This window comes from Mercenaria mercenaria, chromosome 8 (genome assembly GCF_021730395.1).
Source record: "Mercenaria mercenaria strain notata chromosome 8, MADL_Memer_1, whole genome shotgun sequence".
Taxonomy (NCBI): Eukaryota; Metazoa; Mollusca; class Bivalvia; order Venerida; family Veneridae; genus Mercenaria; species Mercenaria mercenaria.
Genome location: NC_069368.1, coordinates 50,418,868 through 50,435,776, shown reverse-complemented (window position 1 = coordinate 50,435,776; position 16,909 = coordinate 50,418,868). Strand labels below are relative to the sequence as shown.

The following is a 16,909-nucleotide window of genomic DNA, read 5'->3' as shown; positions in this document are numbered from 1 at the left end:
AGTCCAAAAGGGGGCATAATTTGCTCAAAATATATGTTAAGAGTAATGGAACTTGACCCAGTGAGGTTTGTAATTGACCTAGAAAAAGAATAAATAAGTTTCAAAGCTATATGCCTTTTGGTAATAGCTGTAAGTACTTGCACGCAAAACTTTAACCAGGATTTTCAAAGTCCAAAAGGGGGCATAATTTGGCCAAAATACATGTCAGAGTTATGGGACTTGATTCTATCAACTAGTTTTATAACCCCGAAGAAACATGTGAAGTTTCAATTCAATATCTGTAGTAGTTTTGGAGATAGTAACTTGCATGTAAAACTTTAACCAGAATTTTCTAAGTCCAAAAGGGGGCATAATTTGCTCAAAATGTATGTTAAGAGTAATGGAACTTGACCCAGTGAGGTTGGTAATTGACCTAGAAATAGAATAAATAAGTTTCAAAGCTATATGCCTTTTGGTAATAGCTGTATGTACTTGCACGCAAAACTTTAACCAGGATTTTCAAAGTCCAAAAGGGGGCATAATTTGCCCAAAATACACATCAGAGTTATGGGACTTGATTCTATCAACTAGTTTTATAACCCCGAAGACACATGTGAAGTTTCAATTTAATACCTGTAGTAGTTTTCGAGGTAGTAACTTGCATGTAAAACTTAACCAGGATTTTCTAAGTCCAAAAGGGGGCATAATTTTCTAAAAATACATGTTAGAGTTATGGAACTTGACCCAGTGAGGTTGGTAATTGACCTAGAAAAAGAATAGATAAGTTTCAAAGCTGTATGCCTTTAAATGATAGCTGTATGTACTTGCATGCAAAAACTTAACCAGAATTTTCTAAGTCCAAAAGGGGGCATAATTTGGCCAAAATGAAGGTCAGAGTTATTGGGCTTGGTGCTATCAACTAGTTTTATAACCCCGAAGACACATGTGAAGTTTCAATTCAATATCTGCATTAGTTTTGGAGATAGTAACTTGCATGTAAAACTTTAACCAGAATTTTCTAAGTCCAAAAGGGGGCATAATTTGCTCAAAATACATGTTAGAGTTATGGAACTTGACCCAGTGAGGTTGGTAATTGACCTAGAAAAAGAATAAATAAGTTCAAAGCTATATGCCTTTAAATGATAGCTGTATGTACTTGCATGCAAAAACTTAACCAAGGTGTGACGCCGACGCCGACGCCAGGGTGAGTAGAATAGCTAGACTATTCTTTGAATAGTCGAGCTAAAAATGACTAATACATATACTGTTTAATTTATGTGTCTATGTTCTTCTTGTGTTTCCCTTAAAATTATCTCTATTTGACAGATTTCTGTTCTTCAAAGCTAACCGGTAAGTTAGGGCTGTCATCGATAGAAACGATATCGATGTATCAACGATATTTTTTTGTCGATCGATTATCGATTCCAATTTTCAAAAATCGATATTTTACAGAGAGAAAAAACTATCCAGATAAACACTCAGACCCTCAAAAACAATTAAGCTTACAAAGTTGTAAATTTAGATAAATGCTAAAGAGAAGTGAAGGCAAAATAAAAATGAAAGATTTTATTAATTTTTATTTGTTTCTTTTATTTTCATAAATACCAATACAACACAATCAAACAGTAATACGAAAAGTAGGCAATAAAACTAAAAATAGCATTTACAGGAAGATATTTAGTATGCATATGAACAAATAGGTTGTTAATCTAACTTAATAATCGATATATCGATGTATCATCGATATTTGTCTTCTGATATATCGGTATCGTTGATATGCCTAAGACCCAATCAATGACAGCCCTACGGTAAGTCATGGTTCTTGTGCATCGTGGACGGGGTTCCGGCGTTTTTCTGGTATCTAGTTTTTGCGTTTCCCATTTTTACAATTAAGCTACTATATACTTCACCTGTGACTGTACATGTGTGTCTGTGCAGTTTAATTTTATGTAAACTGAGATAGCTGACATTATTTTCATCATATGGCAAATTTTTTTTTTTTAATTTACATTAAAAAAGACTTTAAAAAGTATTTCTATTTTTAGCTCTAGCAGCCCCTAAAAGGGGCCAAGTGCCCCCATTTGAACAAATTTGGGAGAGGACCATATAATTATGCTACATACAAAGTTTGATGAAGACCCATCAAGCAGTTCATGATAAGAAGTTGTTAAAAGGTATTTCTATTTTTAGCTCAGCGGCCCCTAAACGGGGCCAAGTGCCCCCATTTGAACAAACTTGGAAGAGGTCCATATAATGATGCCACAGACCAAGTTTAATGAAGATCCATCGAGCAGTGCATGGTAAGAAGTTGTTTAAAGGTATTTCTATTTTTAGCTCTAGCGGCCCCTTTAAGGGGCCAAGTGCTCCCATTTGAACGAATTTGGGAGAAGACCATATAATGATGCTTCAAACCAAGTTTGATGAAGATGCATCAAGCGGTTCATGAGAAAAAGTTGTTTCAAGGTATTTCTATTTTTAGCCCTAACAGCCCCTAAAAGGGGCCAAGTGCCCCCATTTGAATAAATTTGAGAAAGCACCTTATAATTATGCTACAGACCAAGTTTTATGAAAATCCATCAAACGGTTCATGAGAAGAAGTTGTTTAAAGGTATTTCTATTTTTAGCTCTAGCGGCCCCTAAAAGGGACCAAATGCCCCCATTTGAAAATTTTTTGGAGGGGACCATATAATGATGCTACAGACCAAGTTTAATGAAGATCCATCAAGCTGTTCATGAGAAGAAGCGTTTCAAGGTTTTTCTATTTTAGCTCTAGTGGCACCTAAAAGGGGCCAATGCCCCATTTGAACAAATTTGGAGAGGACCTAATTGATGCTACAGACCAAGTTTGACGCATATCATCGGCATAGAAATGTTTAAAGTTTTCTATTTTGCAGGCTAAAAGCAAGTGCCCATTTAAAATTGAAAAACTTAAATGATGATAGACAAGTTTGATGAAGACCATCAAGCTTCATAGAAGAAGTCGTCAAAGTTTTTCTATTAGCTCAGTGGCTAAAAGGAATCCTTGAACAAACTTATAAGACTCAGGATGTAACAAATTTGGTGTTTTCTGAAGTATTTAGGAAAAGATGTTAAGTAAAATTACGAACGACACATATAAATAGCCATGAACTTATTCAGGTGCAAATATTATTCGAACTTGCTTGGTGACAGTGAACGCATTCTTTCACAAGTTAACTGAAATAATATAACAAATGGATCTATACTAAGGCATCAAAATAAATATGATGACAGAGACTGTCCTTCCCAAGTTCACTAAAAATAATAGAATAGCTGGATTGTATGGTGAAACTGAAGACAGCCTGAGTGTGAACCATATTCTTACTCACAACTTAATGAAATAATAGAATAACTGGTTCCTATACTCAAAGTAAATACTGATGACAGGAACTGGGGTGAACTGCATGCTTTATCTAATTCAGTGTAGTAATAGAATGAATGGATCTACAATGTCATGCATATTCATAGTAAATAACAACTGTTTGTGAACTGGAGTGAACTGCATGCTTTACCTAACTCAACAAAATAACATAATTACTTGATCTATAATCAAAATAAATACTGGTTGGAGTAAGAGAAGACGAAGACTGGGAGTTAGACTAGCCACTAGACCGATAATAAAGAATTTATCACAAAATTTAAACTTTTGTAATTTTTCTTTCATACAAATGCCAGTCTATTTTAGAGATTTTCTCAGAGAACTGATTGTACGATACTGGACATAGGATATAGAATGGCTACATTCACAATTTTAAAAACAACAAGAGCTGTCCGTAAGACAGCCCACTTGACTGTTCTCATTGCTTGACTCTAAATTAGAGCTTTGCCAGTAAAAACTTTATAAATCTTTAACCAAAATATTCTAAGTTAAAAAGGGGCATAACAAAAATTCAAACAGAGTTAGGAAGATTGTTTCTCCTGGTGTAGACTTTGATAGTAAATTACTATTCAAAGTTTCAAGTCAAAAGCTTTGATAGTAACAGAGATATTTGACTTTATCAAAAACTTTAACCACAAAAATCTAAGTTAAAAAGGAGCATAACTCTGTCAAAATTCAAACCAGAGTTATGGGGATTGTTTCTCCTAGTGTAGACTTTTAAAGTAAATATATATTTCAAGTTTCAAGTCAAAAGCTTTGATAGTAACAGAGGTATTTGACTTTATCAAAAACTTTAACTAAACAATTCTAAGTTAAAAAGGGCATAACTCTGTCAAAATTCATACAGAGTTAAGGGGATTGTTTCTCCTGGTGTAGACTTTGATAATAAATAATTAGTTCAAGTTTCAAGTCAATAGCTTTGATAGTAACAGAGATATTTGACTTCATCAAAAACTTTAACCAACGGCGACACTGACAGCGACGCTGGGGCGAGTGCAATAGCTCTACTTTTTTCTTCAAAAAGTCGAGCTAAAAATTTAATAAATAATAGATCATAATCTAGGAGCTAGTCTAACTGGGAGTGAACCACATGCTCTCAGTGAATACTGTTTGGTGCAACTGATGACAGAAACTGGAGTGATATGCACAGAATAACTGGATCTATATTCAAACAAAATACCGGGAACCACACTCTTTAATAGTAAATACTGTTTGGAGTAACTGCTTTAAAAGTGAATATTGTTTGATGTAACTGATGACTGAGAAGAGTGAACAACAAGATGTAACTGATGACAGAATAAGGAGTGAACAGCAAGATGTAACTGATGACTGAGACAGAGTGAACAACAAGATGTAACTGATGACAGAATAAGGAGTGAACAACAAGATGTAACTGATGACAGAGATTGGAATGAACAACAAGATGTAACTGATGACAGAGACTGGAATGAACAACAAGATGTAACTGATGACAGAATAAGGAGTGAACAGCAAGATGTAACTGATGACTGAGACAGAGTGAACAACAAGATGTACCTGATGACAGAGTCAGAGAGAACAACAAGATGTAACTGATGACAGAGTCAGAGAGAACAACAAGATGTAACTGATGACAGAGTCAGAGTGAACAACAAGATGTAACTGATGACAGAGACTGGAATGAACAACAAGATGTAACTGATGACAGAGACAGAGTGAACAACAAGATGTAACTGATGACAGAGACTGGAATGAACAACAAGATGTAACTGATGACAGACAGGGATGAACAACAAGATGTAACTGATGAGAGTAAGGAATGAACAACTTAATGTAACTGAGGACAGAGTAAGATGTGAACAACATAATGTAACTGATGACAAGAGTCAAGAGTGAACAACATGATGTAACTGGAGTGGTGACAGAGTCAGAAGTGAACAACATGATGTAACTTATGACACGAGTCAAGGCTGAACAACATGATGTAACTGGTGACAGAGTCAGGAGTGAACAACGAGATGTAACTGTTGACAGGGACTGGAGTGAACAACATGATGTAACTGATGACAGAGTCAGAGTGAACAACTTAATGTAACTGATGACAGAGTAAGGAGTGAACAACAAGATGTAATTGATGACTAAGTCTGAAGTGAACAACATGATGTAACTGATGACAGAGTCTGAAGTTAACCAGTTGATGTAACTGATGACTGAGTCAGGAGTGAACAACACGATGTAACTGATGGCAGAGTTAGGAGTGAACAAAATGATGTAACTGATGGCAGAGTCAGGAGTGAACCACATGCTTACCCAGGATAAACATGTTTTAATTCAATTTATCTGTACATTTTTATATGACCTAATTTTTTCTGTATTAATCAAATGTATGGCAACTTGTTATTAATAGCAACAGTGGTTTGAGAGTTGGTTCAAACCAATCAATATTTTTTACAAATCAATTAGCACCTTAGGGTCTCAGTGTTTTTTCCACTGATTTGGGAATGGGGCCGGGGCCTTTACAATTGGGAAAAATGCGTCGTAAAACACCTAAATTGGGAATTGTTAAAAGTCATATTTTTTATTAGAATGTCACATTTAAGAAAAAAATGGAAAATTGTCAGACATAAAATTTATCACTGGTGATTGAGCAATAAGTTAGCAAATTGTCTTGTGTCTAAAATGTTTAAGGTTTCACAGGTACAATCCTGTTTGAAAAAGTTGAGAAAAGGTAAAAGAAAATTAACTTTGGGAATTTTAGCTTTGAAATTGGGAAAAAGACAGACTATTTGCCATTGGGATTGGGGCTCAATTTCAGCCCCAAATTGGCCAGAAAAAAAAAAAACCTGTAAAGACACCACTCTAAAAAAGACAACACACAAATTAAGACTGGTCGCTAATTCTTTTATTGATTCAATTAATGAAACTGATATAAATGTAAGAGATTGCCGAGAGAAATAAATAGAAATAATATCAGCGTAAATGGTATTTTTTCTTAAGTTAATTTAATAGCTCACACGTGCTCTCGGAATGGAAAATTACTGGTGTGACGTTTTGACTTCCTTGAAAACTCGCTGGTAATTTCCCGTCAGTGTGTGAATACAAACAAATAACCAATGAAATATGGATTTCCTTCAATCGCAAGCTTAATTTACATATGACTCATCATACTTTTCGGCAGGTGCTTTTGAAGATAGCAGTCAAAATATACATAATGATAATCTTGTGTTCAGAACAGGTTAAAAACACAATTACTGTAACGGGATTTGACTCTACACTAATATAAGAGCCAGAATAGGTAACAAAAACATACTTTTGTTTCTTTTAAATTGTTCGATATTTTGACTAACACGACAACCTTCAATACAATATTTCAATCAAGCCTATAATACCAGTATTTGATTTAATTATATTGAGAACTGGTACACACTCCTATTGATAGTAGATTTATGTGCCACTCCATCAGCCCTGCTGTTGGGTAAACCCTTTTGTGATATGGTTAGAGTGTCTGTCTATGCATCATGGTTTGGGGTTTGATCCCCATCAGGGACCTTGGTGTTTTCTCCCCAAGGACTACTTTAATGGCCCCAGAAGTGTTTGACAGACTCATGTGGTGGGCACGGATGGAAATTCTGGAGAGCTAGTGAGCTCTTAATAAGAGAAAAGGGGAAAAATGCAGTGAAATTAGGTAGCAACGTGGTTCGAGTCTGCATACGGATCACCAGGACCGTGGTTCAAGCCCCAGAAGGAACCTTGGTAGTTTGTCCATAGGTTAAGTTGAAATATTTGGCAACATTGAAGCTAAAACTCTTGCAGCTGTGAATAACTAAAATACTGTGTTAACGATGCAAGTAACCGTTAACGTGTAGAGTCAGTGTACCCGGTTTCGCACACCCAACAAATTCATGTACATTGTGAGAATAAAGCAGAAAATTCAACTATTCTTTGTTATTAATTCATGAAACTGAGTTATTCCCTACATAATTTGACACAAGGGGTCCTTCCCTCACTGGAGCCTCGTTCTGGTAAGTGCAGACGAAAACAATAACAATATCAATGGAGGCCTGTAGGTCAGCTGAAAAATATTAAATTTCATGAAAATAATGACTATGTAAACAACAACAAGGTGCAAAATAAATTGAAAATCACTATTCCATCATATAGGTTAATACTTACCTATTACTTTACCTAAATGAAAAATATTTCAACAGTTATTGAAGTTCTCCCAACCTGCAAAATGGCTTCAACTTGATTGTTTGCTGTACTTTTTTATTAAAACAGAGAACTTAATCGAATAATTAGACTTGTGGGGGTCTTTTGTGATTCAACAGCTTCTGTTGTTTTATGTTTGTTTCATGTATTCAGTAGTTTTAGCCTTTTCTGCTTTTAGAAGTAAAAACAGGGTTTGGTACCTAGCTTTCACTTTCATAATTGCTTTTAAATTTCACTTTCGGATGTTTTATTGGAAAATAAATGTTTAAATTGAATTAGATAAATGGTAAAAAAGTTAATTAATATTTTTCTGTTGAGTAACTGCATTGTTATCACTGAATTCTATAGATAGCAGGGTGTGCGAAACCTGGTACACTTAAATGCAACAACTGGTCAAAATATGTTATCCGAATCAAGTATGCCTACTTCTTGTCAATTCGACCCTTCCTGTGGTTTCGATCCCTTAGCATTTTCCGAAATAACGCACGAGACGCATCTGACATCAGCCAAGTACCGGTTACGTTCGATACGTCGAAGATTCACCTAAGCGTAAACATCACTCAACATGCGCAAAAAGCAGATAAATCATCAAACAAATGGTTGCCACAGTATATATTCGACATTAATTTCATCTAAATTCCCCGATTATTTGCCATTAAATCGTTGTAGTTTCCATTTAATTTTCACTAAACTTTCTTCCACACAACCGGACTCTTGCAGGTGTGTATTGATTTTTCAGCCGGTAGTTGCTTCCCTTTCAAAAACCCTGTATTTTACCGTTAAATTCATACTTACTGGTCCGCCAATTTTAATGTAAAATTGGGTGAGCGGCTGACTATTTCGCGGGTTGTTGGGTCATGCAATTGTCCGCGCACCTGCTCTTTTGACTCTAAATTTCTTGATTTTGCTTTGAATCTTATTTAATAATACATTTTGTTGCATAATGCCAGTATTTTTGATTTTTCAACCAACTAAATGGTGTCTTATAGAGGGTCAAACGAAATAAGGCTGCAGTGCCTAAAACTAATTTCTTCGTCCAGAAACTAATCATCCAGTTGACATGTGTTTTTAAAAAGTTACACTTTCCAGTTTGTACATCGTTATTTTACAATTCTACATACAAGTGGCTTCAGGGTGGAATGAACAAAGTGAACTGTGCGGTAAATACTAATTTTTCACATTAAACAAGACTTTCTACACATATGCATTCAGAGGGTGCGAATTAACAAGAAAGCTTTTTAGTGATTCAGACCGATGACATGGTTGGTTTTAAGTAGAGTCAGTGTACCCGGTTTCGCACTGTACGCGGTTTCGCACACCCAGTAAATTCATGTACTTTGTGAGAATAAAGCAGAAAATTCAACAATTCTTTGTTATTATTTCACGAAAGTGGGTTATTCCCTACATAATTTGACACAAGGGGTCCTTCCCCACTGGAGCCTTGTTCTGGTAAGTGCAGACGAAAACAATAACAATATCAATGGAGACCAGTAGGTCAGCTGAAAAATATTAAGTTTCATGAAAATAATGACTATGCAAACAACAACAAGGTGCAAAATAAATTGAAAAATCACTATTCCATCATACAGGTAAGTATTTACCTACTACTTTACCTAAATGAAAACTATTTCAACAGTTATTGAAGTTCTCCCAACCTGCAAAATGCCTTCAACTTGATTGTTTGCTTTACGTTTTTATTAAAACAGAGAACTTAAGGAGGTAGGTTACCTTGTTACAAGGGTAAATTCAAATTAGTTGAACCGCAGCATCTTTTTGTATTTCGTGTAATATGAAGTTTTAACTGCTAAAATCTCAGTTTCGTTTGTCTCTGTCCATTCAAGTTCAATTTTTACCCGGGTTTGAAGAACATGACCCTCCAAAGGTATTTCTTATTGAAAGAAGAAGGAAAATACGGATATTTAGCACTTTTCGGTGTATTTTAGTTTCATTGATATTCATAGAAGTCCGCATAATCTATAATTTTACTAGTATGCACGTTAGCTTTCTAATATAAGCTTTAAATGTATATGTCGCGGGGCTCGTGTTTCTATGGTAACGCATTTTCTCTCATTTTTAAACAATTATGTATAAAAATAGGGGTTTTCGACCGCTTCAGTGCCATTCTGTTAATGACCAACATGGAATATTTGGGTAATATTATTAGCAACATACCAAGCACTATACATGGTACCCTATTTTTCTTAAAGTTTAAAGTAACCATGGCAACAGAGACGTTTAAAATGGCCCATATCTTGCTTTTTGACGTAATTTCTTATAAAATAATATTGAATAAGATTATCTTTCTAGTTAATGTAGCTTTAAAACATATTATTTCTAACGTAAGTTATATTTTCGTGTTATCTGCATTTATTCAAACAAATTTCTAAGCTTAGAATACTTACAGCAGTGCCCCTCGTCTGGCATTTTTCATGGAAAAATCGTTCAGCATGCTACTATTATTCTCATGGATATTGTTGAAATGAAAATAAAAAGCCGAAGCTGTGTTTCTTAAATAGACTAGTGTCAACGCTTTTGAATTTTACATTTAGATACATAGGTCACGGGCTTCGTTTCCATGGTAACATCAATTCATTATAAGAAACCATAATTTTTTACTGAAATTTGAACAATTTTAGATCTTTGTTTTAGTATATAAGTAACAAGTATCAACGGAACCTGAAAAATAGGTATTACAAATGAAACTGCTAGATTTTTTATTTGAAAATGGCCGTAACAAGTAACCTCTCACCCAACTATATTCCAAATAACATTGGTTAGCATCATCCATTTTCTTACATTCCGCATAACATTTCAATATAACTACATAAAAGAAGCAAAATATTGATTATTATTCAGAGCAAAAGACTCCTAAAAAATATTTCAGCAAATAATGGTTATTTGAAAATAGTTTGAATAAAGAAAATGCACAGAATTACGTACTTTCAAGATAAAAGCTATTTATTTTGCGCGGTAACTGACACGTAACGTCATGACGTCAATGACGTCATTTTAAGGCAACATTGTTTTGAAGCGTTTCTGCGGCAATTTATTCATTATTTCTGCATTATTAAACCATAAAGCGTCAGATCGAAGACAGGTCTATGATTTGTTTTTAGAAGAATGAATATACAAACACATTTAGTTTGTCGTAAACGTCGTCGTAAATCGTCACGTTAGCTTCCGGTTGGACATGCGCACATACAGATATAAAGGTAACCTACCTCCTTAATCGAATAATTAGACTTGTGGAGGTCTTTTGTGATTCAACAGCTTCTATTGTTTTATTTTTGTTTCATGTATTCAGTTGTTTTAGCCTTTTCTGCTTTTAGAAGTAAAAATATGGTTTGGTACATAGCTTTCACTTTCATAACTGCTTTTAAATTTCAGTTTCTGATGTTTTATTGGAAAATACATGTTTAAATTGAATTATATAAATGGTTAAAAAGTTAATTAATATTTTTCTGTTGAGTAACTGCATTGTTATCACTGAGTTCTATAAATATCAGGGTGTGCGAAACCGGGTACACTTAAATGCAACAACTGGTCAAAATATGTTATCCGAATCAAGTACACTAAGAGGTATGACGTCATTGTAGTGGGAAGTGAAAGTAGCGCGTTTCAAACCGAAATAAGTAATTTTATTAAAACATCTAGAGGTAAATTCAAATTTAATCATTTTAGCTAGATAGGAAGGTATTCTTAGGAAATGTGTGCGAAACCGGGTACACTGACTCTATGCATAATTTATATATTTTATATTTCTTTATGTTTTAAGCTATTTATATCTTTAGAGGAATGCCCAAAATATACTTTGACCTAATTTTGACCCTCGCACATGTCTTTGTTAATGCGCATGCGCAGAATGAAGTGTTAAGGGGATCGAAACTACAGCATAACAGGCTACACTAAGAGGTATGACGTCATTTTAGTGAGAAGTGAAAGTAGCGTGTTTCAAACCGAAATTCATAACTTTATCATGACATCACAGTGCATTAGGGGTTCTAATTGACCAATCAGAGAGCTGCATTTTCGAGTACCTGCCAGTTTCCACTTGGGTATAACGAAGTATATTTACTATGAACATATAGTGAATTTAGAAATAAATATCACACTATTTTAGAAATCAAATTAAGATTTTTCACTGCACATGCCCCAGATGATGCTACAAACAACTTCACTTTGAAGTTTCATTGAAATATTATATCGATTTAATACCTTTATTTTAGTTAAAAGTTTGAGATTTTACACAGGGAGTCTATGATAAAGTCCGAGTAAAATGTAATCAATACCCAAGTGAAATAAGTATCATTCCGCAATGTTTTGGACCTGTTAAAATTATGAATAAGTATGTTTATTAAAACATATAGAGGTAAATTCAAATTAAATCATTTTTAGCTAGATAGGAAGGTATTCTTAGGAAATGTGTGCGAAACCGAGTACATTCACATTGACTCGACCGTTACCTGAAGTCATTGTTTACGTCTAGCAGAGACTCATGGAACGTGTTTAGAATTTGCTTCTCATTTCCTTTCGCAACAGAGCAACCATCTCCTAGATTCTGGAAAACGTGTGCGACACTTGCACGTAGCTTTTGCGTAAGTTTTATCGTTTGAATTATGTTCTCTGTCTGATTTTCGGTCATTTTGTTGTTGTTGTTCTCAAATATGTTCTATCGCTTAAGGAGCCAACAAAATTAAATTAAAAAACAAACAAAAAACTGAACTATTAGCTATCAGTTAGTGTTATTTCTTTTATTCTTTTTCGTTTCTGTTTACAATTAATCAGACTGTTCTGACTCTTTTTTAATATCCATAAATCATTTTTCTTTCTTTTTTCTTTGATATGAAGACGTGACAATTTACATATTCCCCGTACCATACCGTACAATTTTTAAAGATTTTGAATATGTACAGTAACTACACATGTGGTTGATGCGGTGCACGACACTTGGTCGAAAGACACTTGGTCGAATATGACACTTGGTCGAAGATGAAACATGGCTGAATCCGACACTTAGCCGAATACCACACTTGGTCTAATTTTCATATAAAGTACGACACTTGGTCGAAATTGTTACCTTTGACAAAGGCCTTTATGATAAAAATTGATTGTATTATCGGCTTACGTTTACCGTTTACTCAATGGGTAAATAACCATAATTGATTAGAAACTCAGGTAGTTAAACTAAGCAAACACGCTTCAGAAGTATCACAGATAGACATCAATATATAGTACCAACTCGTTGCGTTTCTTTGCTGCCAAGTTCTGAGACTCATTATTTCAACATTTTAGAGATACATTGAACATAATTCAGTTCCACAGTTGGCTGGAGCTAGGAAAGGGCGGAGCTGCCTCTGTTCTTACTGCACCAACAATGCTTAATTATATCACTTAAATGCACCGTTAAATATTGCTTGTTTTGTATTTATGATATTGCTAGTACATGTCAAAGAGCTATAAAAAATATTTTATACTTCTTTGTATATGTGTTGCATGTTCTTTGGGGTTTTTTTGTTCAGCTCAACTTTAATTTGTCGGTGCAGAATTCTGTGCATGTTTCTGTACTGCATTTGTTGTTATTATTAGTCTTGACAGATAGCAGTAATTTGTTTATGTTTTCTGTAAAATAACTGTTTCCTTCGCTTTTTGCTAAGATTTTAACTTAGTCAGGAAATAATTTAGATCATTTAATTTTTTTCTGCTTCTGCTTAATCATTTATCTCTTCTATTAGTTACATATATAATTTATTGAATATTTAGTATGCTGCACGAGAGATAGGTACTATTCATAGCCCTTTAATCTGATACAATGCGATACTATTATATGGTATTTGAAGATGTTTAGCTGATGCAGTTTTGTGTTCATATTAACCTTCAGAGTCCTACTAGATGTATCTTAATGAACTTTAAGATTATTTTGACCAACCTGTCATATTCTATATTGTTTAATTAGAATTATTAGCTGTTTGATTTATTATGAACTTGTACGAAATGCATTCTTGCAATATCCAAATACATTCATTAAACCGTTTTCTGCATTATCCTCTCATTTAAATATTTTGTATATCACAACTTGATCGATGCTGTAGTTCGAACCGGAATACCCTCGTTTACAGATATAAAAAGGCTTGCCACTGTGCGAAACTGGCTCTCTTCTCCATCTCTCCGGAGCGTGCACGTCGCGGAAAAGACCCAGGGCATCGACGGATGTAGACCATAATTATATTGGGGTGCAGCCGTCGATGTCCCGACTAAGACCGGAGGGAGTGGCCCTGAAAAGCACTTAAGACGACGAGGATGGGCCATACAGACTCTCAACGATTCTACACGGGGGAGCCATCACTGTACTTCGGTACTTTATCACACAAATAGGCTTCGGCCACCCGGCTCCACAACTCGTGTGGTACTGATGGGACTCCTGTATGGTGTTAGACGACAACACAAGCAACGATGAACGCTGAGGTAGACAATTTCGAGGGACACTTCGAGTGGCACGGATGTGTAGACCGGACAGAAGAGCTACCAGTTCGGTTCACTGACGGCATGCAGAGAAGACCACAAGCTTCTCAAGCCCTACGTTCAACGGGGGGGGAGGGGCATCGACACCTGAGACGAGGGACCAGCCTGCACCACGCGGCGAACAACCGCCCATGTAAGGGTGAGCTTGCCACCTTACCTTCCGTATTGTCTGCAAACACGTCTAGGGTCTCTGTCGTTTATGGTCTCATTGGCCGTGACAGTGACCCACATTTGGCGTCAAAATTATTTGGACTTTTTAGCTTATACTCTACGGAAATTGCGGTAAATTTTCTTCACCACTTTGGCTTCAAAAATTATGTTTAACGGCATGCCTGGTGACATGCCGGGGGTCTATACTCTACATAGTTAGATGCTATACTGTGCCCGAAAGGGCGGATGGTCCCTTCTTAAACTTAAATACTGACTGACTAACTGAAACTGGCTCAGAAACTAGGTATACAGACATAACATGGACACTATGGCGTATTCAAATTGTTCCCAGTCTTCTCGTCGCTATTACTTAATTTCCATTGAGATTTTTGTCGCATCCACATGTAACAAGAGCCCACCCGCTTAGCTCAATAGGGAGAGCACAGATCTACGGATCGCGGGGTCGTGAGTTCGATCCCCAGGCGAGGCGTATGTTCTACGTGACGATTTGATAAAAGACATTGTGTCTTTAATCATTCTTCCTCCACCTCTGATTCATGTGTGGAAGTTGGCGGTAACTTGCGGAGAACACTGGTTAGGTTAACTACCCGCCGTTACATTTAAACCCAAAACAAACAAACAAACAAACAAACAAAAACATGTGATTGACATTCTGTTTCTCTGTCACTTTCATTCAGAAGTAATTGCACATCAAAATTCATAATCTGAATTCGAAGTTCTTGTGGTAGCTTATGTAACTCGTCGTAACTATAATTTTGGGTTTCATTTTTGAGCTTTTTACCGGTGTTTTTCTGACTAAGGATATTGTTTTGCATTAAACATGACCAAGACTTTTTAAGAGTTGTTTAGTATCGACCTAGTTATTCAGGAAAATGTAGGGTAAATGCATTTGAGAATGACAGTGTATTTTAATGCAGAATAAAAGACATAAGTTAAAAATGTGATCGCCGTATGATATGAACTGCCATTATAAGGTTTAGTACTATCATCCGACTGATTGCTTGCACTGTAATGGACAATGAATACATCAAAATTCCTGAGCAAAATTAATGTTCTTACTACTTTCTGTATGAACACATCTGCGGATGTCTCTAAATTGTTTTTAGTACTTGTAATATGTGTAAATGTTGTGTTCTGCTCAACTCGGGAGGGGCTAGAGGGGGGCGTTGACGGTAGCATGCATTTCCACTACCGTCCATGAACAGGCTCAATCAAACCGAGCCTGCAACATTTTCATTTTTGTCGTGTTGAGCGACCTGTGGAGTTTCCACTTTTTCTATTTTATCATTCATTGAAAATTTGTTGTTGACTGCCAGTTAGTGTTTTCTAATTAATTAATGTGTTTCGCAGATAATTCCACATTGCTACTGTTCCACTTAAGGCACAGTAACAACTAGTTCTTTTTGTGGTTATCATCTTGAGCACTAAATACTCATGATAATGAATGTGAAAATTTCTTGGGATGGTAGAACAAATGTATAATGACAACTCGTTCTTTCTTTAACAATAAACACGATTTGCAAAAGAAGTCCAAGTGAAGGAGGTGCAAAGTTGTTTCGTACGGGTGATAGTTTGTGTTTTGTGATGGAAAAGCACAAGGTACAGAAACCTGTGATGTTGGCTTAACTTTATCTCCTTCTGTCACCAATGGCGTCCAAAATGACTACCACATTGCAATATTCAGTAGGTGCTTGTTTTGCCTCTTGCAGTGTAGGTCTCAATGTTGCGAAGTCATTGCCCGTGGTCAACCTGCATGGTCTAATCATACAGGTAAAACAGTTTTGTATCAGAGAAACCACTTCTCCGTTAGATGACGAGGTCCAATCTGATTTTGGATAAGAACGTGATCAACAACAGAAAGGAGTCTTGTTGCATGTTCGAAGATGCGTTCGTCATATCTCATCTGGCGAATCAACAGAACAACATTATAGGTTTGCATAACTTTCAGCCAGATTCTATACAGTTTGTATTTTCATGGCGGTATTTGGACTGAATTTGATGCTTGTTTTATAGCCTGTTTTGTCGTGCCCTTAATGGTGTTTCTATCGTTAATCTTCGTTCTGCAGTGGCATTGAGTACACGTGTATTTGGTTCTTTATGCCTTCCTATCAATTTTTTTACACGCGTCTTTTTGTGTTTTGCATACTGTGCTTTTAGTAATCAATACCTATTAAAGGGATCAGCTCCCATATTATCCTTGAAATGAAATTAGGAATATGGTGGGGATAGAGAGAGAGAGAGTGGGATGTAGTGCCATGGAAACTTATTATCTATTAATTGGACTGCATTGAAGAATAAGCACGACGTAAACAAAGTATTTTGCTTGTTTATATTAAATGTAAAATAATGTCTGTCCTCTCTGCCATTATGGGCTGATTGCGGCTGATAGAAGGATGATGGCGTAATATGTTGCAATACATTTTCATTTATGTAAAGCCCCTTTGAACGTGTTTATCGTGAAAAGGGCGCTATATAAATCTGGTATAATAATAATAATAATAATAAAAAAAATTAAAATAATAATAGCAGATAGCCGCCGGAGAACAAGAACTCGTATTTATTTGTTTTATTTTAAGTGGTATATATTGAGGTAATGTTCAACACATTCAACATCAAATTCATGTAAACCATGTCTATAAATTATAATAAAGCCAG

General features: G+C 35.5%; 1 protein-coding gene across 2 annotated transcripts in view; it reads right to left on the bottom strand.

Annotated features, from left to right (window-relative positions):
• Positions 1-12,384, bottom strand: part of LOC123566371 (mediator of RNA polymerase II transcription subunit 27-like) — a 35,022-nt gene extending 22,638 nt beyond the window's left edge. The window contains exon 1 of one of the 2 annotated variants that reach the window (XM_045360377.2): positions 12,028-12,384. In XM_045360377.2, coding sequence (XP_045216312.2) covers positions 12,028-12,206 — 179 coding nt within the window. In that variant the 5' untranslated portion in view covers positions 12,207-12,384. The remainder of the gene's footprint in view (positions 1-12,027) is intronic. The other variant, XM_045360378.2, reaches the window with a different exon arrangement.
• Between the last annotated feature and the right edge of the window lie 4,525 nt (positions 12,385-16,909).